This window comes from Crocodylus porosus, unplaced genomic scaffold (genome assembly GCF_001723895.1).
Source record: "Crocodylus porosus isolate Cpor-Errol unplaced genomic scaffold, CroPor_comp1, whole genome shotgun sequence".
In the NCBI taxonomy this organism is placed as follows: Eukaryota; Metazoa; Chordata; order Crocodylia; family Crocodylidae; genus Crocodylus; species Crocodylus porosus.
In genome coordinates, this window is record NW_017728907.1 from 59,539,971 (window position 1) to 59,562,159 (window position 22,189).

The window sequence follows — 22,189 nt, forward strand, 5'->3', positions numbered from 1 at the left end:
GAGAGGCTATGAAACCTGAACCTGCTCAGCCTCCACCAGAGAAGGCTGAGAGGGGATCTAGTGGCCGTCTATAAACTGGCCAAGGGAGACCAGCAGGCAATGGGAGAGTCCCTGTTCCCCTGAGCACTACTGGGAGTAACAAGGAATAACGGCCATAAGTTGACAGAGAGTAGATTCAGGCTAGATACCAGGAGGCACTACTTCACAGTCAGGGCAGCTAGGATCTGGAACCAACTTCCAAGGGAAGCAGTGCTCGCTCCTACCCTGGGGGTCTTCAAAAGGAGATCCTCTGACACCAGCATTCTTTCCTGCCCATGGCAGGGGGTCGGACTTGATGATCTGCTCAGGTCCCTTCTGACCCGACCAACTATGAAACTATGAAACAAGAGGGGTTTTGCAAATGGTATATATTCCCTGTGCAAAACGCCATTCCGTTTTTTTATTCAAATGCATTAAAAGCAATTCTAAAACTAACACTATTGAAACCAATCTCTTATAAACAATCTAATAGAGCTTAATTCTTTAAGTTTTCAGAACACTTATGACTAAGAAACATTTTGCAGAAAATTTTGGTTACTTTTAACTCATGCTGCTTCTTAAAGGGTAAATGTTTTCTTGCCCCTTAAATGTTTCATAAGCGATAACGCTTGTTTGAAAAACACTTGAATTTTATGTAGGAGTATAATTAGGTCACTTGACATGATAACTAATCACTAATGTAAGAATCCATTTGAGTATAGAAATTATTTATATTAAATGGGTAGTTAGGTATCTGGAAATATTCAATACAACTTCTTACCAACTCAGAATGACAGTAGTCTTACAATTAGTAAGAGTGCAATACTTTTTTTGTGGCAGTTAAGTTTTAAAGACTCTCTTTAAGTACTAATTAATTTAAAACAACACTACTTTTAGGAACTGAAAACAGAAAATAGGAGTATTTAGACTGATTTGAAATAGAATTTCAATTTCTAGGCTAAGTACAGACAGTCAAAAAGTACAAGGCCGAACCAATTCAGTCTTTGCTGGTTAGTCTAAACAGCAGAGATTTAAACTGACTAACAAATGAACAGACATTTACTTTTTGCAGTCACATGCTTGAAGTGACTCAAGCCAGGAGCTGGGAGGTGCTAGAACATGGCTCTCTAGCACATAGCCAGTATGGGCTGTGTGTTTGCTGCTTCTTTCTGCTGCCCCCAAGGTCTCTGTGATTTGTAGTCCAGAATCACAGCTGAAGGACTCTTCAGGGTTGCTCATCATTTCTGCTTCCTGCTTCCATGTGCTTCTGCGACTTGTAGTCCACAACAGTAGCCAGCAGTAAGTTTAGCAGGGCAGGACAGCTCTGTACTCAGGGCAAGGGGGGTTTAACGCCCCCCACCCCAGTCCCAGACCCAAGCTAGGGTTTGCTTGGAAAGGGCAGTCCCTCCCCCCACAACCCTTATCTGCTGGAGACAACAGCACAGCCCAGCCCATGGTTAGAAAGCATGCTAGGATGCTGAGGGACTCTAATTTAACTTGAACCAGGAAGGGTTCTGCGACAGAAGTTTCATAAATTGGTTTGACACAAACCAGTTGTCTGATACTACATTCAACCAGGTTTAACCATTTTGAAACTGGTTTGTATGCACTGAAATTCTGTTCTGTTACAGGTTTAAACCAGTTTCTGATGACTTAAACTAGTTTATGTGGAACTTTTGCCCCTAGCCGTTATAAACTCTAAGGCTAAGTACAGACAGTCAAGCTCCAGGCTAAATCAATTCAATCTTTACAGGTTAGTCTAAGCTGTGTAGATTGAACCAATAAGCAAGTAAACAGACATTCACTTTAGAGTCTAAAAATGCAGCCACATGCCTGCAGTGGCTCAGACCAGAAGCCAGGGGTGCTAGAGCACATCTCCTTGCTCTGCTGCAGCAGACAGTTTAGGCCAAGGCTAGACTGCCCACCCGGCCAGATGGGATTTGCAGGAGGGGGTTTTAAGCATCCTGGGATGCTGAGGGGCTGTGAGTTAACCTGAATCTGGAGCGAATCTGGGACAGAAGTTCAATAAACCGATTTAACCTAAATCAGTTAAGTCTGATATTACATTTATCCAGGTTTATCGTAAACCGGTTTCAGCCATTCTGAAAGTTATTTATGTGCTCTGAACTTCTGCTGTTACACAGACTTGAACCAGTTTCCGATCACTTGCACATAAACCGGTGTAATTTCTATCCCTAAACTAAGAGAATGAAAGAAAATGAACTGAACAAAACTCTACTTTTAAAGGATTTTCTGGGAACTTCCTGTAACAAAAACGAAAGCAATATGACTATAAGATCATAGATGATTCTCTGTCACTATATGACTACATAGTTCGCATATATGCAACTGAGAATTTTATATGCAGGAGGCAAAATCTATCCCACAAAGGCACCAAGCAAATGAAAGGTGACAATGACTTATAGGGCGCATCCACACATGCAAGCACGTGTGCTTGCAGCAGCTCAAATAGAAGTGGTGCAAATTTGAGCCAGGGCTTTTTGCCTCAGTATACGTGCTCAGACATGCACTTTGGTGTGGAGCAAATTGTGCCACTTGGGGCAAAGTAACCCTGCCTGGCTCCTCCCGGATCTGCAGCCAGGGGGAGCTACAGCCCGGGGCCACCACCTGTGCTGTCCCCAGCAGTATAAAAAGCTGCTCTGTCCCGGCCCCGTCCATACAAAAAGCTACCCGGGCAAGCACCTTGGGGCTACTTGCTCTCTGGAGCTTCTGGGGCCCAGCCAATTAATACTTGGGGATACTACCCCTTGTGCCAGCTGGACTGCTGCAGCAGCATCCTAAATCCATTTTTTAAAATACTCCCAAATCCATACTTTTCCACTTTTAAAACAAAAAACCACTCTACACACACAAACACACATACATCTAGAGAGCGCAAGAGATGGTGATAAGTTGGGTAATGCTTTATTGGTATATTTACAATGTTAAAGCAATTTGGAAGCCTACCAGTGTCTATGTCATCATGAAAAAATAAATTCTAAGTAACTATGTGTTGATCTGTGCTTTTGGTTTTCTTTACACAATGGGTGTGTGATGGGGGGGGATGTGGTGTTTGCAGGAAGGTGGTAGGAAGGGGTGTGGGAGAAGGTGGTGGGTGGATGCGGATCTGTGTGTAGAAGTGGGGCAATTGCTGGGGGCACTGTGGGTGTGGGGGACCTTGTGTGGGGGCTGCTCAGGAGGGGTGGGTCCCCTGGCCCCCACAGGGTGCAGCCTCCCCCATGTCCTGGGGCCCCTCTGCAGCCCAGCCAAGCTGGGCGTAGATCCCTGAGGCTTGGTAGCCTGGCTTTGCACTGGAGTGGGTCGCACAGCTTCGGGAGGCTAGCACAGGGGCTGTGCCTCCCAGAGCCCTGTGACCCACTCCGGTGCAAGGCCGGACTAACAAGCCACATGGGGATGGGCCAGGTCCTCACCCCCCCGCAGGTACAGGGGGCAGAGGCAGGAGCCGGCCCTGGGGCCCAGCCCATGCTGACAGGTTCCCGCATGCCACCTTTCCTATAACTGCAGGACCTGGTCCTTGACATCATAAGATTTAGTTATGGTTAGTTACCCCTGCCCATTTATAAACTGCTTAGGCTAAACCAAGGCTAAATCAAACAAAATTCACCAACCCTTAAAAGAAATTCCTTTGCCCATCTAATCTGTTTTAGTTATCTGCAGTATACTAAAATAGGACTCACTACCGATTATAATAATAAAATACTTTATTTTTAGTGTACTGGAAGAAAAACACCACAAAGTAGATTTAATCTTGAAGCATAATCTCTGTTAAAAGCTTTCCAGAGGTAAAAATATGGAAAAGACCATAGATATTATTTGTTTATGTACTGTTTTCCTGTGCTTTATGTTCTTTAATAATAGCTATAATTAATGATGGTGATTATTTTGCTTTGCTTTAATCATGGTGTTCCCAAAAGCATAAATGCAACTCTATGTGAAAAATAGTGAGGGTCACATCCTGAACTCACACAAACAGCAGCAATTAAGACTCTTCCCCTTTCATTTCTTGTTTCTCTAGACTATAATTTATTTTTAATAATTTTAGGGGAAAAATACTTGGCGCTCAATACCTAAAATGCCTTTTTATGCTTCACAGGGGGGTTTATATAGCAGTACTTCCCATTCACTAGCATATATTTTTCCTCTTGTTCTGAATGAGGGCGGCCATAATTAACACAGATTCTTTGGTACAACTATGCAGTGCAATAGTGAGATCACATTAGCTTTCCATCCAGAACACCTATTAAGTCCATGGATATATTCCAGTTGGCATAGATTAGGCCCAAAGATCTGAAATTATTTTACTGAGGGGGCTGAGGGAAAAGAGACATGACAAGCTGAAGCAGATCAATGTCACAGCCAAAACTAGGACCCAGGCCTCTTTACTCCAGTCTTGTGTCTTGTAATTTTTAACCCTTACTCTCAAGTCTTGTGCCTAGATGGGGTCTGTCCAGCATGTGTCAATGAAAGCCTCTACAGGGAGCTTTTCATAACGCCACAGCCTTGTGAGCCAGGCTGGTACCATCTCAGCCCCACCCCTTCCCTGGGATGGGGCTGACCTGAGCCTCTTCTGGCTTGCAGGGCTGTGGGATTATGAAAAGCCCCCAGTGGGGGCTTTCACCACCCCATACCATGCAGACCTCGGCTGGTGGGGCCAGACACAGGCCAGTGCATCTCAGAGATGGGAGGCTGGGGAGCCGATGCCAGCCCAGTGAGCCATGCTGCAGGGAAACAAAAGGCCTCCAGCAGGGTCTTCCCTCCCTCTGTGCCTGGCACATCCCAGTTGTTGGGAGCCAGTGGGGCCTGTGCATCCTAGCTATGTCCCAGCCTATGTGTCCCGCTCCCACCTCCCTCACAGGCAGCCCAGCTCACCAGGCTGCGGGGAAGCAAAAAGCTCCCGGTGGCGACTTTCCCCCTGCACTAGGCAAACTCCAGCTGGGGGGAACCAAGGCCCGGCCAGTGCATTCCCCATGCTCTGCCCACCCCTCATAGGCTGGAGGTTGAGGAGGGGGTGAGGATGAGTTGATGCCAACCTGGCTGCTTCCAAAGGTAAAAAGCCCCCACTGCTAGGGTGAAAAGTAGGCATACATGGATAAAGATTTTCTTGGCTGATACCAATGGCTGATTATTAACCAGCCATAGTCGGACGATACCAATCCAATAGCTGCTTTACAGGAATGCAGGTTGGCACCTTGGAGAGCAGCATTCTGCCAGTAAGTCTGTGGGAGGAATGGGGGCAGGAGGGAAGGGAAGGAGTATGGGGAGACATAACGAGGTCCCCACGGTGAGGCAGGTAGTGGTGCAGGGGCAGGCACCACCCACCCAGGGTGATGAATGTGGCCCCATGGGCAGTTTTGTCCAGTGGGTACGGGGGGGGCAAGGAGGGGGAGGACGGGGCATGCCCCCCTCCAGGTTTGTGTGCCTGTTACTAGGATGAGGCTGGATTGGGGCTGTACTCAGAGCAGGGAAGGGAAGGAGTATGGGGAGACATAACGAGGTCCCCACGGTGAGGCAGGTAGTGGTGCAGGGGCAGGCACCACCCACCCAGGGTGATGAATGTGGCCCCATGGGCAGTTTTGTCCAGTGGGTACGGGGGGGGGCAAGGAGGGGGAGGACGGGGCATGCCCCCCTCCAGGTTTGTGTGCCTGTTACTAGGATGAGGCTGGACTGGGGCTGTACTCAGAGCAGGCAGGGGTGGGGTGAGCGATGGCGATGCTGGGAGGGGTGGCTACGGGGTGAGCTATAGCCACAGCAAAATTCCTTTCTTTGTCCATATGGGGCCTATAGGGGTCTGGGAGTTCATTCCTTTGCTCTCCCCTCCTGCCAAGCTGACAGATGCTGGCAGGGAGCAGAGGCTTTAGTGTCTCAACCCTGTGATAGCTGAGGGAAGGGCCAGTCCTGCTCACTGAAGCAGACAACACAGCCCAGGACTGCAAAACATTCTGAGAAGCTGGGGGACTGTGAGTTTACTTGTATCAGGAAGGGGTGTGGGACAGAAGATTCATCAATCAATTTAACCTAACTCAGTTCAGTCTGATACTACATCCAACTAGGTTCATCTTAAACCAGTTTCAGCCATTCTGAAAGCAATTTATATGCAGCGAACTTCTGTTCTGTTACAGGTTTAAACCAGTTTGGGATCACTTAAACCTGTTAACATGTAACTTCTGTTCCTAGCCCAAGTGGATGAATGCCACTAAGCAAACTGGAGTTAAAAGAGATCAGCACTTCATAGGGAGCATAACTCCCATCAGGAATTATTCCCAATAGAGCTCCTCATTTCAGGAGGTAGAAGAGAGAAACTCCTTACCTGTCCAAAATACTGGCTATACGCCTCCCAAATGGTGGGATGTAAATATACTCCAGGAACTCTAGCAGGCATTATTAAGGTCTAATCTACACTACAATAGGGGGTTCTGTCCACATCATAGCAGCAGAGCTCTATAGTGTAAAAAAGCCCTATGAATTATAAAAATTCCCAACCAAAAAAAATTCCCATAGTTTAAAACTAACTCTTTGAGACCTAACCAACTTTCTTTTCTAATGGATAAATTGATGGTTGGGATATATGTCACTGGGTGCTCAAAGCTATGGCCATCAACTAGAGCTATCAAGTGTCCCTAAATTTAACACGCTCAAAATGCTTGCCCGTAAAATCCATAAAAAATTGAACTGACCATAAGAAACTAAGAACTCATGAGCTTGTCTGAAGATCTGTCATCAGAACAACTCTGGATGCAAGTGTGAATGGGAAGACAAAGAAAGCAGTGTCACTTTGTGTCTGAATGAGAGCACAGCTCAGTGCCCTGTATGGAGCTCTCTCAGGACTTTGTGGCCCATGGAAGCCCCATTGCTCTCATCCATTCTCTCCCCTCCTCTCAATCACATGTTGCTACTACATCCCATCAGCTACTGCCTGCTTATAACAGCTGTTTGCCTCAAAGATAGTCAGGGCTGTGTAGCCCCATTCAGGCTGAGGCATTAGGCAGGACAAGAAGGAGAAAAATGTTATTTTCCCAAGTTTCTGGGCAGGGCCTTAGGCCATATGAAAATCAGTGTTAAACCCATACCACTAAAGCTGGCCCTTGTTACTGCAATCCAGGGCTTGGCAAAAGGGTTACATTTACACTGTGTAAAATGTGTCAACAAAAAAAAGTATGGTTGCCAGTAAAAAGTTTGGAGACTGTCAGTAAAAAAAAAAAAAAAAAAATTTCTTGGATTGGCAACCCTGCCATTAATCAGAGACACATGTACTGCAAGTAGCACCACTGAAGTAAATGGGGATATTCCGAGTATAAGGTTAAGCACATGTGCAGAACTAGGACATAAATCTGAATAGTCCGCAAAGCTCTGCTAGAAACAGCTGCCTTGAAACAGAGATGGGGAGGAGGAAAGCACCGAGTCAGAGGATCATGTACTGTCAGTTTAATTCAGTGCGTTCTCCTTAGCTCTAAGAGTTTCAAAAATAGAAACATCCTCTCTGTTCCTGAGGCACAAAGATCTCTCCAAACTACAGAGAAAAGATTTTTTTGAGTTCCTTTGACAATTTTCTGCACTTCATCTCATATTCAATGGCACTCAATGCTAGTAACTTCAAAATCACAGGGCTGTGCTTCAGCCAGTAAGAAACCAAGGCCCAGGCCCTGTGAGGTGCTAAGTGACTTCCTTTTTACTAACTCATTCACAAAAACAAATTGTTTAACAGGAAGTATCTACAATGGGCAGCATATCATGAGACATTCATAATAATTACCAGCAGCTGTTGCTAAAGAAGCAATTGCCAACAAAAAGTCAATGACATGACCTCATTCAACTATTAGCCATCTACAGATGTTAAAAACTGAGCCTTGGACAGGAGACGCTATGTCCATATGTGGCTGTAGGCTGGTCAATGTGAGCACTGACATAGGTCAGTCACCAAGAAGAGGCAGGGCAGCCTAGGGAATGATAAACTGAACTGGAAAGATCAAGTCCAAGGCTCTATTCCTGGCCAGCAGTCTGCTAAGTGACCTTGTGCAAATCACTTCATTTCTCTGTGCCTCAGTTTACCTTCCTATTTTTTATCTTTGGCAGACAGAAGTTCTCAGTATTGTTTTTCAGTGCACCCAGCATAGTGGGACTCTAATATCAGTTAAAGTTTTTTTTGAGAAACTAACCCTAAAAATCACAATTAATAAAAACGTTATTTCTGCCACAGATTTCACCAGCAGATAAGTTTCAGTGGAAATATTTAAAAAATACACCAGCATAGGCAAGGATAGTGAAGGGTTTCAATCAGTCCTCTTCTTAAAACTCCCTGTAACATTAAATACCATCATTTGGCTACCGCAGTTGTTTAAAGTAACATTTTCAATACGAAAAGACAGTAAGGGACACTGACTTTTTCACGCCTAGATGAAGCAAAAAAGAAATGAATCCAGTCCTTTAATTTTTCACCTTTTTCCACAACCAGTGGGGTGCTTTATGGTAAATAATTTGGTCAAATAATTCACTCAAGCAACTTCACTACCAAATGTATCTACACACTGTATGAATTCTACCATAAAAAGTACAACTTAAAGCCTTAGCTTACGTGCTAGTTTGTGTGTGCAGACCTTTCTGCCTGTATAAAAAGGCTTTGCAGGATGAGGGCCTTCCACTTTATCTTCCAGAATACACTATATACACATGAACTTTTCTCAGAACAAAAGCTTATTTTCAATGGAACCCCACTGATGTACCATCTCTAAAGAATTGAATTATTCCATGAACACTGCTGGCTCCTGTCTTAGGATATGAACACAGGAACAACTGACGGGGAGGTGAAAAGGAATGGGGCTTTATTGCAGATCAACCAATGTGCACTAACTGCCCACGTGCACTCTCTTACCCAATGGTAAATGGAAACTTAACCTGAATAAACCTCAGTGAAAAAAGACTATATCACTAAAATTTAGTTTCCACTTAACACAAGAGTGTGCCTACAGGCAGTTATCATGGAGCAACTGATATACTGCAAAGCCCCATCCCATTTTATCCCTGTGGTAAGTTGTTCATATGGTCATACATTTTGAAGTACGTTTGGCCTGAATTCTGACACCAAGCTGTGGGGTAAAGTGAATACACCGGCAGGCAGGGACCGCACCCAGGCAGACCTGGATAGGTTGGAGAAGTGGGAGGATCTGAACAGGATGCAGTTCAATGAGGACAAGTGCAGGGTGCTGCACCTGGGGAGAGGGAACCAGCATTATGGTTATAGGTTAGGGGCTGCCCCTCTCAGCAGCACAGAGGCAGAAAGGGATCTTGGAGTCAGGATTGACTCCAGGATGAATATGAGTTGCCAATGCGACAAAGCAATTGGCAGAGCCAACCGCACCCTGCCCTGCATCAACGGGGGCATCACTAAGAGGTCCAGAGAGGTCTTGCTCCCCCTCTATGCGGCGCTGGTCAGGCCACAGCTGGAGTACTGCATCCAGTTTTGGGCGCTGCACTTCAAGAGGGACATGGAGAACCTGGAGAGGGTCCCAGAGGAGGCCACTCGTATAGCTGGGGGCCTCCGTGGCCAGCCCTATGAGGAGAGGCTGAGGGACCTGAATCTCTTCAGTCTCCACAAGAGGAGGCTCAGGGGGGATCTTGTGGCTCCCTACAACCTTATCAGGGGCCACCAGCAGGGACTCGGGGAAAGTCTGGTCACCAGGGCCCCCCTTGGAGTCACCAGGAACAATGGTCACAAGTTGAGGGAAGACAGGTTTAGGTTAGATATTAGGAAGAGCTACTTCACGGTAAGGGTGGCCAGAGCCTGGAATAGGCTTCCCAGGGAAGTGGTGCTCTCACCTTCCCTGGAGATCTTCAAGAGGAGACTGGATAGGCACCTGGCTGGGCTCTTGTGACCCCTGCCACCCCCAGTGCTCCTTCCTGCCCATGGCAGGGGGTCGGACTCCATGATCTGTCTAGGTCCCTTCCCACTCAGTGGTTCTACGATTCTACCACCTAGATTTAGGTTAGGGATGTAAACAGTTAAATGGTTAAACAACAGTTGTATTTATACTGCTCCAACCACCGTGATGCCGCCTCAGACTGAACCACCCACACACAGAGTCCTGCCTAAGGGCTGTGCTAGGTCCTACGCTGCCGCAGCACCACAGGCAGGAGGCAGAAGCATGCAGCGCTCTCGGTAGAGACCGGACCTCCCCTACCCCCAAGGCAAGCTGGGGAGGGCCTGGCCAGGCAGCATAGAGAAGCCTTCCAGTTCCAGATCACAACAGCATACGCCTGGCAGGAGGACTTCGCCTCAAGCAGGCCCCACCACTATAGGGGCACCAGGCAAACCCACCATGGGACCAGGAGTCTCACTGCTGTGGTGGGAAGGCCCCAACCGATCCCAGCACCTCCCTCCCTCTCTCCCCATGGTAGCGGGATCCAGACACAAGAGAGATCTGCAGCCCCAGCTCCATCCACAGCCCCAACCTCAAACCCGGCCCCTGGGGGCAAGGGGAAGCTACAGCTGTGCTGGGCAGCATCCCGCAGTGGCTCAGCTGCGCCTGCCAACCCCGACCCGCAGCTCCCTGTCAGCAGTCTGGGGCCTGCACAGCGCCAGGCACACAGTAAAGACACAAGGGGCTGGGACCAGGGCTGTTCCTGTTGGAAGGCATTAAACTAGGTATGTGCTATCAGTTAACCGTTTAACCATTATAATTAGAGGAGGCTAAACAGGTAATTTAAAAAAATATATTTACATCCCTAATTTAGGTATAGCTACTGACTTCACTGAGAGTTACTTGTGTGTACCCAAAGAGTGCAATTGAGCCCTGAATTTCTTATTACCAATTCCTGTCATATTACAAACAGATTAAAAAAGACTCATTACTTGCTCAAACATGCTTTTGCCAACATGTCTACAAACTATCAGTCCAAATTGATCTTACTTCTGAGTTGCATCTAAGTGCAATACAACATTTAGCACGACAAACTAATGATTCATTGCATCAGTCTTCATGAAATGCAGTTTGATATGAATGGCTGGGAGGACACTTTCAGTCAGTGTGTCATTTGCTGTGACTCTTGAGGCTCTGCTTTACATTACCAGTAACTCAGTATCCATTGCCACATTGGCTTAGGATGGTACAGAAATAAAAGTACACTGTAATTCCTTACTACTGGCAAGGTGAGGAGAAAAGGTGCCTTACATCAGAAAACCAGCCCTGCTTCTGCATTGAGAACTGCATGGGTCAACTCCACTGTTGTTACAGAGCCCTGATGTCCATTCACACGGTTCTCAGTGTCATTTCAGAGCCCTGAGTGTTTTTGCTGCTGCCATGATGAAAAAGTCTTAAATAAAATCAGATGGCCATGCAAACATAAGAAGGACAACAACAAGAACATGACGCTAGCAAGGTCCGGACAGCTAAATGGCAGCTGAGTCATGCACATGGAAGAGATCTTACTCTTGAACTGTCTTTCAGAAGGAGCAAGAAACAGAACTGGTTTGGAGATAAAGCTAGGTAAATTCATGAAAGGACTTTATAGAATGTAGCTGTCTGCAAAATCAGAGGCAGGAACTTGACTCAGGAAATTGAGCAGTTCTGTAGGATTAGTGCAGAGCTGGTAAAGCCAGCCCTCTGGTCTTTCTGTATTTGCTGACTTAGATGATGTGTAGAAGTCATAAGGCAAATCTGACTTCAGCCCTGAACATCTGCCTTCGGGTGCTACAGCATCTCCCATACATATGAAGATATGGTAATGACTGCAGACACCAAGACCAAATGATGAGTTTTGAACAACACTGTATAACAGGATCTGCTTTAAAAAGAATTTCCAGCATGCAGCTAAGTCACTACGCCAAACTAGGAGTCATATGTGCCTTCCATGATGCAAGCATAAATCATGAGGTCAAATTAGGTTCAGGGTAAGAAAGCTAGGAAGGCTTAAATGCCTTACATACTAACAAGTGCTAAATCACAGTCCAGTCAAAACTGATTCACTGCTGGTCCTTTTTCCAAACCAAAAATAACAGTTTTTATTTAGTATTCATAGAAAGGAGTGTATGGTTCCATGCATCAAAGACACACTTCTAACAACCTCCTGAAGTGAGCAGACAGACTTGAAAAGACAGGGTAAAGTAATGAATTAATTTTAAACTAACTGTTGTAATATAGATCAATAATGCAAGTGTCATGAAAGTTTCTAGGAATGCAGTTCCATTGAGGGCATTTGCTGGATCTTTTCTCTCTATACGGTGAATTGGATTTACATCCACAGAGCCAGTTAAGAAGTAGTGAAATGTTGGAAGGATATTAGGGGAGACTGCACATGATCTCATTCAATATGGGCAATTTTGATAATTTTCTTCTCAAGTTCAGCCACTTAAATGATTCTACAGGAGCAGTGTTTAAAAACAATGCAAGTAAAGGGAAATGCGTTAGTAATAGCCATCTACAACAGCCTCTTGCACTATTACATTTAGAACATCTTTAACAAAAACAAAGCTTTGTCACCTTTGCTACAATTCTGCACTCAAGGACCAAGGGAAGACCCCAAATGTCTGAAGACTCTGAGCTCCGTGTAGCGAAAACCACATCTACATGTGGAGCTCAATGTGGCACTGAGGCCTTCATGGGACCAACCACAGGCATGCTCCCGTCAAGGGATCCACATGAACATATCCCTGGAGAGTTCAGTCATGCAGACCCATATGGAGGATTCAGACCATTGATCAAAAATTTGCCCTTAACCCCATGTTTGCAATACCAATTCATTGGAGAGGCTTTTATTACTTAAAGAGTAACAGTGTGTGATTTCTGACATGCGATTAATAACATGCATCTTTTTGTTCTTTACTGCATAAGGAAAGAATGACTTACAGTTGTATGGTGAGAAACACTGCCACCAATGTTAAGATTTTTGAGAAGCTGAGGAGACCCGCCATACTGCCCCGAGATCTGCTTTCTGACTTCAGCTGCCACAGTTCTGAAATGACAGGGATCATTTTGCTTTTGTAAAAGAAACACATCCATGGCTAAATGTCAGGCACAATTATTCTGTCGTTGCATAAAAGTAATACTGGAATTGGAATGTAATAGTAGTAGTAGTTTATTTATGGCTCTTGCCAAAACAGTAAAATAAAATGAGCAATAAAATTAGTATATAATAATACAATTTGCATAAATTATAATTTTCACTAAAAGCATGAAGATTATCCATTCTACTAATTTACACAAAATTAAAACAGAACATAGCATATGATGATATAAAAGAAAAGATCAAAAGAAGCAGCAGACAATATAAAAAACAGGAGAATTCTATTTGATTTTGGCCCTTATTCTGCATGCAAGCAGTGCAAATACACCTAAGGGACACCATCCAGACGAGCTCAGACCTGTCTAAGGTACTCATGCTGCGTATGCTGCACATACAGGCGATTCCCCGCACTGCTACTTTGGGGATGGGGAGGAAGGTGCCGACCTCGGGAGATCCTGGGGTCAAAAAATCCCACAGCTAACAGAAGTGGGATGGCGCATGTGACAGCAGGATGTGCCACCCAAAACCGGAGCCTGGACAGCCAGAGCCATGCTCCTGGATGCCCCCAGGACCCCACGTAAGGCTGCTGGGGTCAGCATTGTTGCTGGCCCCAGCCTCCCCTACCGCACCTGGGGCAAAGTGGCATGCACCAGAGTGCGCGTGGCACAGGCATTCCCTAGGGACAAGCAGCAACACCACAAAAGAAACGCACGTTTCCGCTCATGGGGATGTCCCCAAAGAGTATAAAAACAGGCTCTGAAGTATTAGAAAGAAGCCAGATTGCTTTTTATTCCTTAGCCCTGTGTTTAATATTAATGGATATATTCATTTTCCTTTGTTTCTTCAAAGAACAAACAAGACCACAAATAATTATTTAAGTCATCAATCTCAGTCTTCCTACAAGAGCAAATTCTGTCCCAATATGGGGTCCAACACTACTTGCCCCTAACAACTGCAGATCTCATTCGAGTGAATCTCAATCTAGTAATGGTCAGACACCATATAAACACAGGGCAAAACAACAGTCCCCTTAAAGAGGTTACAGATTGTAAGAGGCAACTGAGGGGGACAAAGAGACAATGTGGGTCCGTGTGAGAGGCAGCAGACTTAGGACATCAGCAGACTCGGTCTCGCCAGGTATCCCCAGTACTTTCCAACATTTTGAACAGAGTAATTTGCTGTGGAATAAACTGATGTGGGTGATGGCTAATTGAAATAACTCTCACTTAACTCGTAGGTAGCATGGACATTAACATGGAGTGATGGGACTCTGGTAGAGGGAAGATTAAAACTCTTCTGAGCAAGAACTTGAAAACAAAATCTACTCCTACTGTAGGGATTGCCAAGGAAGCCAACAGTGGTGGATGGGAGCAAGATTGGCAACAGGTGGAAGCAACCAATGTCAAGGAGAGAGAAATAAGCTATAAAAAGGAACTAACCAGAACACCCGGGCCCATTGTGGAGAGCAGATGTTTCCTTAGTCCACTGCGCAGGGGTAAGATTAGCTAGAGGAAGCACTCTTTCGTCTATAAAAGAACTGGACTGCAAAGGACTTTATTTATATGCACTGTGGCTGCAAATATCATTTGATTTCATTAGACTTTACTCCAGGAAGGATGCTTTCAGTTCCAGAGGCGAGCTGCTGAAAACAAAACTGGCCAGTTTATTTTGGGGACACACAGGCAGCCGTCTTGTTCATAAGAACTCCTCTTTTCCTCTTCTAAATCCTGCCCTCCCCCAGTCTACTAGGCTGTCAATATTAACAGAAAAGCATGCAATATATTTTAAAGGCTCTCAGGCATGGAAAACACTGCATCTGTGCCTGATGAGAGATATAAAACTTGCCTTAGGTTGCAGATGATCCTGGCTTTAACCTGATCCCTTACTTGTTGCATGTTTTGTAATTCATGTACATAGAAGAGAACCCTTCATTACATGACTAATATAAAAGATTGAGATTGCAGTCATCTTAGGATGTGGAATGCAACCCAGGGTGGGGGACTGGGAAGGGTAACATTTTCCCCAGTCTTAGAGCTCTTAATATTGTTTCCAGATGGAATATTTAGCTAAGGGAGAAAATCTGTTCTCCACTGTGAAACCACAGTTGATGTCTAGCCATATTACTAAATGCTACCTCTGTAGCTGCATGATAGTTTCTTAAAACATGACATGTTGACAAGCATCCCGTTCCAGACACTATATTTTGAAGCATGTCTTGGTTTTCTTTGTCTCGCAGGGTTGACGTTATCCAAGAGTCACTGGGGTGGCCAAGAATTTTTGTAATGGTAAAAGTGCAGAAAGAGTGCACTTGATAAAATACCTGAGCCCTGGATAAATGCTGACATGCTCTAAATTCAAGCAGAAACAAGCTATGCTTCAACTGTGGTGTTGGCTACCCACACTAAAGACTTGCATCTCTGCTGGCTGTAGCTATCAATGTGGACCTGGCCTTAGCAAAGTAATTTAGAGCAGTATAAGCCTGAGCTGGGGAAGCAGGGAGCATTTTTATGAAATAATTTCTATTTATTTCACTCAAGTTCAACTTTTCTTCTAAACAAATGGCTTTAATGCAGGTGGGACTGGTCATCTGCAACAACCCCCTTCTAGGATCACAGCGGCTTCTTTGTATTTGTTTCAGACTACAGCTATTCCCTTCTGCTACCACCACAATGAACCTAATGGCCATATGACATAGGCCTCTGGAGTGAAGTTAAAGAAACCTGGACACAAGCAACAGCTATGACCACTCTGACTGGGGTAGTAATAAAGTGCTGTATGTTTGTAATTGGTAACTCCTGTAGGGATTCTGCAAGTGCCCCAAACCTGACCGAAAAATACTCATTCAGTAAGAGGGAAGAGGGGAAAGGGACTGAAACATGCCATATGTAGGACAGGAAGGGACCTCCTGGATCCAGAGCAGTGGACTGGGCTCTACTAGAGGCAACTATACCCCACAACTGCGCTCCTAATCTCATCAAGGATTCAGTTAAGTCTCATAACCCTGACTGAAAGGCTGTTCCAAATCCTCCCACCAATTTCCAGCCTAAAATCTTATTTATGGCCAGTTCCTACTCATTTGATGTCATTTACCTTAAATCTCTCTCTTTTCCCTAGCCCCTACCCTGCGGTTTGCTCTCTACGTATCAGGAGCCGTATTATCCCTGCACCCCCACCCTCGGCTTTCATTTTACTAAGCTACATAAGCCAAGCTGTTTTGCTCTTGGTAACCGCCTCCCTGTTATTTCGATGGAGTTTCACCCATGTTTTACACAACAACAGCAACACTTCCCTCTACCTACTGAAATTACCTCAGAAATGAGTTCCAGGACCACTCTTTTCTCCCCCCGAAGTTTATTACTTTTAAAAGTAATCTGAGCGCTCTGAAGGTAATCCTGAAAAAGACGTCTGCTATAAACTGCTGCATGAGCTTCCTGGGAGACTCTCTTCCCAAACAAGAATGCTTCTCCCACCACAGCAAAGTGACAAGGGCCTAGGACAAGGTCTGGCTGTCCTAAACTGAAGTGTTCAGGGGTATCAGAGTCAAAGGAGCCCTGGTATCTGAGCCCCTGGTTAAAAGAACAACTGTAAAGGAATGTGGCATCAGTCAGGTAAGGAGAGTCTGCAATGCTCCAAAACCAATTGGAAATCAGAAGAAAACTGCCTGGCAAAAGCCTCATACGGCACTGTAGAACAAAGGGCTCCTAAACAAGTGCAGGGAGGCTGCTCCGACTGCACGCAGGATGCCTGCCAATGGGTTTGGGAGTATCTGAGGCCCCAGGGGCCTGGGATGGAGGATGCTCTCCAGTTGTAGCACCACACATGGTGTTTAGAGTGATTGAGTTCTCCCTGCTCAGTCAATATGATCTGAAACTGATTTGGATGATTTGACCTAGAACACAAAATATATTAATTTTTAAAAATATTACAGCGCATTGGAGCAGACTCTATTAATTACAGTGATTTGGGGCAGACTTGTGTCATGTGTATCAGCTTCTCCACACTAAAAAAATGGCGGTGGGATGTTTTGAACTAAAGATCATCTAATGTGCTCTAGTTCAAAGCGTCCCACCGCCATTTTTCAGTGCGGGGACGCTAATACATGACACTCCAGGCACTTTAATTTAGTGCGGCTTTCAGAGCTGCACTAATTAACGCCCCCCAGCATATCTATAAATGCCTAAACTGAATAACCATTACATTCCCAATAATTAGAATGATAGATCAAAAACCGTCTCTCTAAGCATCTGATACAGACGTCACGATGAGTTGGTCTGGAATTCTTAGACAAATATTCCACTTTGATACGGTCACATGGGTGGCTCTGCTTAAAATATGCTTCTTTCCCCCCCGTCACATTTTTTGATCCTGTTTGCCACTGGCTAATTACTGTGGTGTATACATAAAGATATAGAATGTAACCAGGAAACTGGAAAAAAAAATCCCCGAGGAACCAAAGCAGAGAAAAAAACCCTCTCAAAGCAAAAAGAAAAAAACTATTTGCTTGCAGAGTGCTGCTGCTTTCTTATTTCATATAACATTTATATCACCCATATTTACCTCTATTTCCATTATCACCCCAAAACAAATCCTTTCTATAGCTGCTTTTGTCTTGTCCCTGCATCCCCAAAGGGATTCTATATAGAAAGGATTTATTTGGTAATGTGACGACAAGATAAAAGCAGCTCTCAGCATATTTGGGTGGGGGGGGGGGGAAGAGTTGTGTTTTGTTTTGTTACATGGCTTTCCTTCCCTCAGTTAAAAGGAGGTCTTTAGCAAATGCTGGGAACCTGGGAAATAACGTCCAAGTTACAAGCTTCAAGATTATAAACTGCACAGCTGATCCCCTTCCTCATATTCAGCAAAGGTAGAGATGTGATATGGAGTTTTCCTGCCTAGACTCTCAGATACCACTTACTAACACAACAAGGGACAAAAAAGACTTACTGGCAAAATTATAGCAGAACTGAACATTTGCCCAGGATATGGCTTAGACACGACTGAAAAAACTTACAAATGCAAATAACTAGCTTCTCAACTAGTCCAGCTACTAACTGTTAGGAAGCTATATCTACCATCTTTCACTTCTCTTTAAAGCTTACGCATGTTTTTCCATACTCATTTTAATGCAAGCTACTTTACTTCCTCAAATTACATGATGACCTGTGTTCCCCAGAGTTCTTCATATTTTGAACAATAGAATAAAAAACAACCTTTTTTCCCCTATTACACTAATGATAAAACTTAGTCTTTCCATGGGTTTTTTACTTCTCTCTCTTAGGTATGATTGGTGATTCTATATTGGATAAGACTGTCTCTAGTATTTCAATGTAGAAAGCCTTGTCCGTGCACATTCACCAGCTGTTTTTCGCTTCGAAGAGGAGAGAATTCTTTTAAAAATAAAGGCTTTGAGTACTCTCCACTTCTGACTGGTCTATCTCGTGACGTGATTCTGAGCATGCACGTGGTTTAAAGCTATGTCATTTTATTTCTGAGCCTGAAGGAAGACCCAGTCTTCTAGGACTTGTCCATGCATTGGAGATAATTTAGAACCTGATGAAAAACCTCCTCCGATTTTAGAAATCTGATAAGAATCCAGGGGACTGTTCTCCAGTGTAAACAGATCCCAGTCTTCTGGGATAAAAGTGTGTTAAAATTTAAGGTGTAAGAAAAACTAAGCATCTGTGTGTGGATCTATATATAATCTTGAATATGTTACCAAAGAAGCTGTCTAGTTCTGTCATTAGCAGCACCGCAACAGCTAGACTTCTACTGAGGTCAGTCACTGTTTCATCCTTCAATCCTAAGCTGCAGTGGAGAAATGTAGATTCCAAAATTCAGTCTTGTGACAGGTCCCATAAAGATCTTAGCTAGATCCTCCAGCAAAAAAGAAGCAACTCTTTGTAATGTTAAATAAATAAATCCTGGAAGAAGCAGTAAAAAAATCTACATTGCTTTTATACTTTGCTTTTTTTCTTTTTAGCCTTAATTCTGTTGACTAGTCAGATATTTTTCTGAACAGCTTAAAGCAGTGCTTGCTTCAACACTAAAAAAAAGCCATTTCCCAGCTGTTTAGCTTTTGGAAGTCATAACACTTACTGTAATTCTTAAAAGAAGGGGAATAGTTGAATTTTCTATTAAGGTACTAGAAAGAGAGAGAAAAAGAGAGAGGGACAAAAAAACCCTGAAGCTTCAATCTGCATTTTTTATAACAGCTACACAGGTATCTAATGTGATGAATAAGTGACTGTATTAACTACATTTGGGGCCTAGTTTGGTGTTTGTGGAAGCTGATGAAAGCTTTGACATTTGTTTGAATGGGTGCAGAATCAGATCACCTCAGTGTGTCCATCACTGGGAAGAGAAAAATTCTCAAGCTCTACTGGACCCACAAACTAAGAACAGAAAAGCCAGGGCCTCACTTGCAAACAATTCTGGCAGTGTAAAGAGACCTTATAATACGTACATAGTGTAAAAGGTCCATAGTTCAAAAAAAGTCCTGGTCTGGAGTGCAGCAGGTATAGGAAGCAGCTTTTTGGGAGCTCCACTCCAAAAAGTGGAGTCTACCCAAGTGCAATTTCAGAATTCTGGTCGATAGAGAACTGTTGCAGTACTGGATGCCTTGGAGTCAGCTACCTGTTATCCAAGCTCCATGAAGTGTCTCCAAACAAGAGACAATCGAAGTTCATTGAAACATGATGGCTCCCATTCAAATGGGTCTACCTTGAGATAGTGGAAGTCTACATCTGATGAAAACAGCTTTTTCTGATCCAGCTGCAGAGAGCTGGGGTTTGGGATGCAGAGAAATCTTCAGTTAGTATCAAGGCTTTTTTTTTTCCTGTTACAAACCAGGGTCTGAGTGGTTGGAGGGGGTACAAATGAAACCTGAAGCTTATTCCCCTGTTCTGCCCATAAGATGACGCAAATTTAACCGTGAGAATAGCTGAAAAAGAAGAACTCTGTGCCAGGGAGAGCAATGCCATGATTTGAAAGAGAAGCTCTGTACAGGAAGGATTCCTCAAAATACAAATATACTGCAGCATGAAATAAGTCAGGGCTCCACCAGCCCTCACAACCATGTTCACTGTTCTTCATTAAGTATGGTTGCTTAGTCCTCAAACATAAGCTACCATGGGTTAGCAGTTAGCTTTTACACACCAGAAAGTAAGAGCATGCCCATGGATGGTTATAGTAGATCAGCTGATAAAAGGTAAAACTCCATCATTTTTCATATTGCAGTAAATTGCTTATGTCCATGTACTCAGGGGATTCTGGTCTAAGAACGCTACTGTCCAGAAAACTGAGAGAAGCAAATGCATGTAGAAGTCTACCACTTTGTCTAGAATAAGCCTATCTTGCTTGTGCAGAATAAAATAAAAGAGTAGTTGGTTTCTGGAACTCAAGCAAAGTTGCTGTATCTGTCTTGCTAACTACTGCAGGACCCTGAGGATGGCTAATGTACATCCAGACTAGGGACAGAATTTACACATAAACCAATATAAGTGATCAGAAACCAGTTCAAATCTGTAACGCAACAGAAGTTAAGTGCTCAAATATCACTTTCAAAATGGCCAAAACCAGTTTAAGATAAACCTGGATGGATGTAGTATCAGACTTAACTGATTTAGGTTAAAACGGTTCATTGAGCCTCTGTCCCAGATCTCCTCCAGATTCAAGTTAACTCCAGTCCCCCATTATCCCAGCTTGCTTTGCACTGCCCCTGCAAATCCCTCCTGGCAGGGTGGGCCCAAGCTGTCTGTTCCAACTGAGCAGAGAAGTGCGCTCTAGCTTCTGGCCCGGGCCAATCCAGGCATGTGGGTGCATTTCTGGAATCAAATGTGAATGTCTGTTCACTTGCTTATCGGTTCACTCTACACAGCTTAGACTAACTTGCAAAGATTGAATCGATTCAGTCTGTGGTTTTTTGACTGTCAATACTTAACCCCAGAGTCCCAAGGCTGGAGCTCTGGGACGCAGGATCAGAGGTGGATCCAAGGGAGGTACACTGGTGCATGTGTGCCCCGCCCCCCCGCCCCCGCTTTTTGATTCCTGCTCCCCTCCAAGTTTAACACCAACTGCCCGGCATTTCTAGTCAGGTAGTTCTGAGGGAATTGACTGACTTCATGGCCCCCTATAATCTACCTGATCCCTTCTAAACTCTTTATTCCAGGTCATGATGTTCCATCAGTCAAGCTATCCTTGGTTCTGTAATTCTGCTGCCTGTTAGATGCTGCTGATAAAGAAGGTCCTATTTCACAGCCCTGCACATTGTTTTTAACTCATTCCAATGAAGTTATATTTGTTTCTGCTTCAATCTTAAAATAAATAATACAGCCCTAGGCCCCCTGTACATTAATAAAGCTTCTAACTTATTTTTAACTGAAGCAAAATATGTGTTGTTTTATATACGATGATGCATCTCACCCTCTGCACTCCCCTTTTCAAAATTCTAGATATGCCCATATACAGGATAGTTAAACTCCTGGTAAGCTTGAGGTTTCCAGTGGTCTGGGGTGGAAGGCAGGACTAGTGGTCCCCTTACCATAAAAGTGTTACCAACAGCCTGTGTCCAGGAAGCAAGAGACAGGCAAGAAGAAATGCCACAATCTACCCAGGTGAAGGTAAGCTTTAGAGCACATGGCTAACAGGAAACTGAAAATCAGCAATCGGGTGACTATCCAGCTGGAATAGCTCTACCACCTGACCCCTATGTGATGCTAGCATAACATAATACCATAAAGCAGATCAAAACTCGGGACTCTGCTCAGCAAAGTACGCTGAGAATGAACTTCATGCTCTAAGCCCTTCCTGGTCCCTCAACAATATGAGACAAGTTGTGGATTAAGCTCTCATTTAAACTGGAAAGCTGTGCTGCTTTACCATAATAGTTAGTAATACCATAATAGTACACCCCTGGTAAAGGGGTGCATATCAGCATTACTACTATATCTACTTTATGGCTTGTGCAGACAGACAGACAGACAGACATCATGTTACTAACTGACTAGGCTCATCGGGGGAAGGGGAAGACGAGGGCGGAGGAAATATCAGACTGCCAGACCAAACAGCACCCACAACTACAGCCCAGCCCAGACAGACGAGCGAAGCAATCAAACAGGTAAGAGAGAGAGGCCAGGGTAACGTTGGGATTAGGGGGTCA

The 22,189-nt window shown here is 44.4% G+C and overlaps 1 protein-coding gene across 8 annotated transcripts in view; it reads right to left on the bottom strand.

Moving 5' to 3' along the window:
• DOCK7 (dedicator of cytokinesis 7) overlaps positions 1-22,189 on the bottom strand; it is a 150,914-nt gene that overhangs the window by 123,877 nt on the left and 4,848 nt on the right. For all 8 annotated transcript variants that reach the window (XM_019531555.1, XM_019531557.1, XM_019531556.1 and 5 more), the window contains exon 2: positions 12,876-12,981. In XM_019531555.1, coding sequence (XP_019387100.1) covers positions 12,876-12,981 — 106 coding nt within the window. The remainder of the gene's footprint in view (positions 1-12,875; positions 12,982-22,189) is intronic.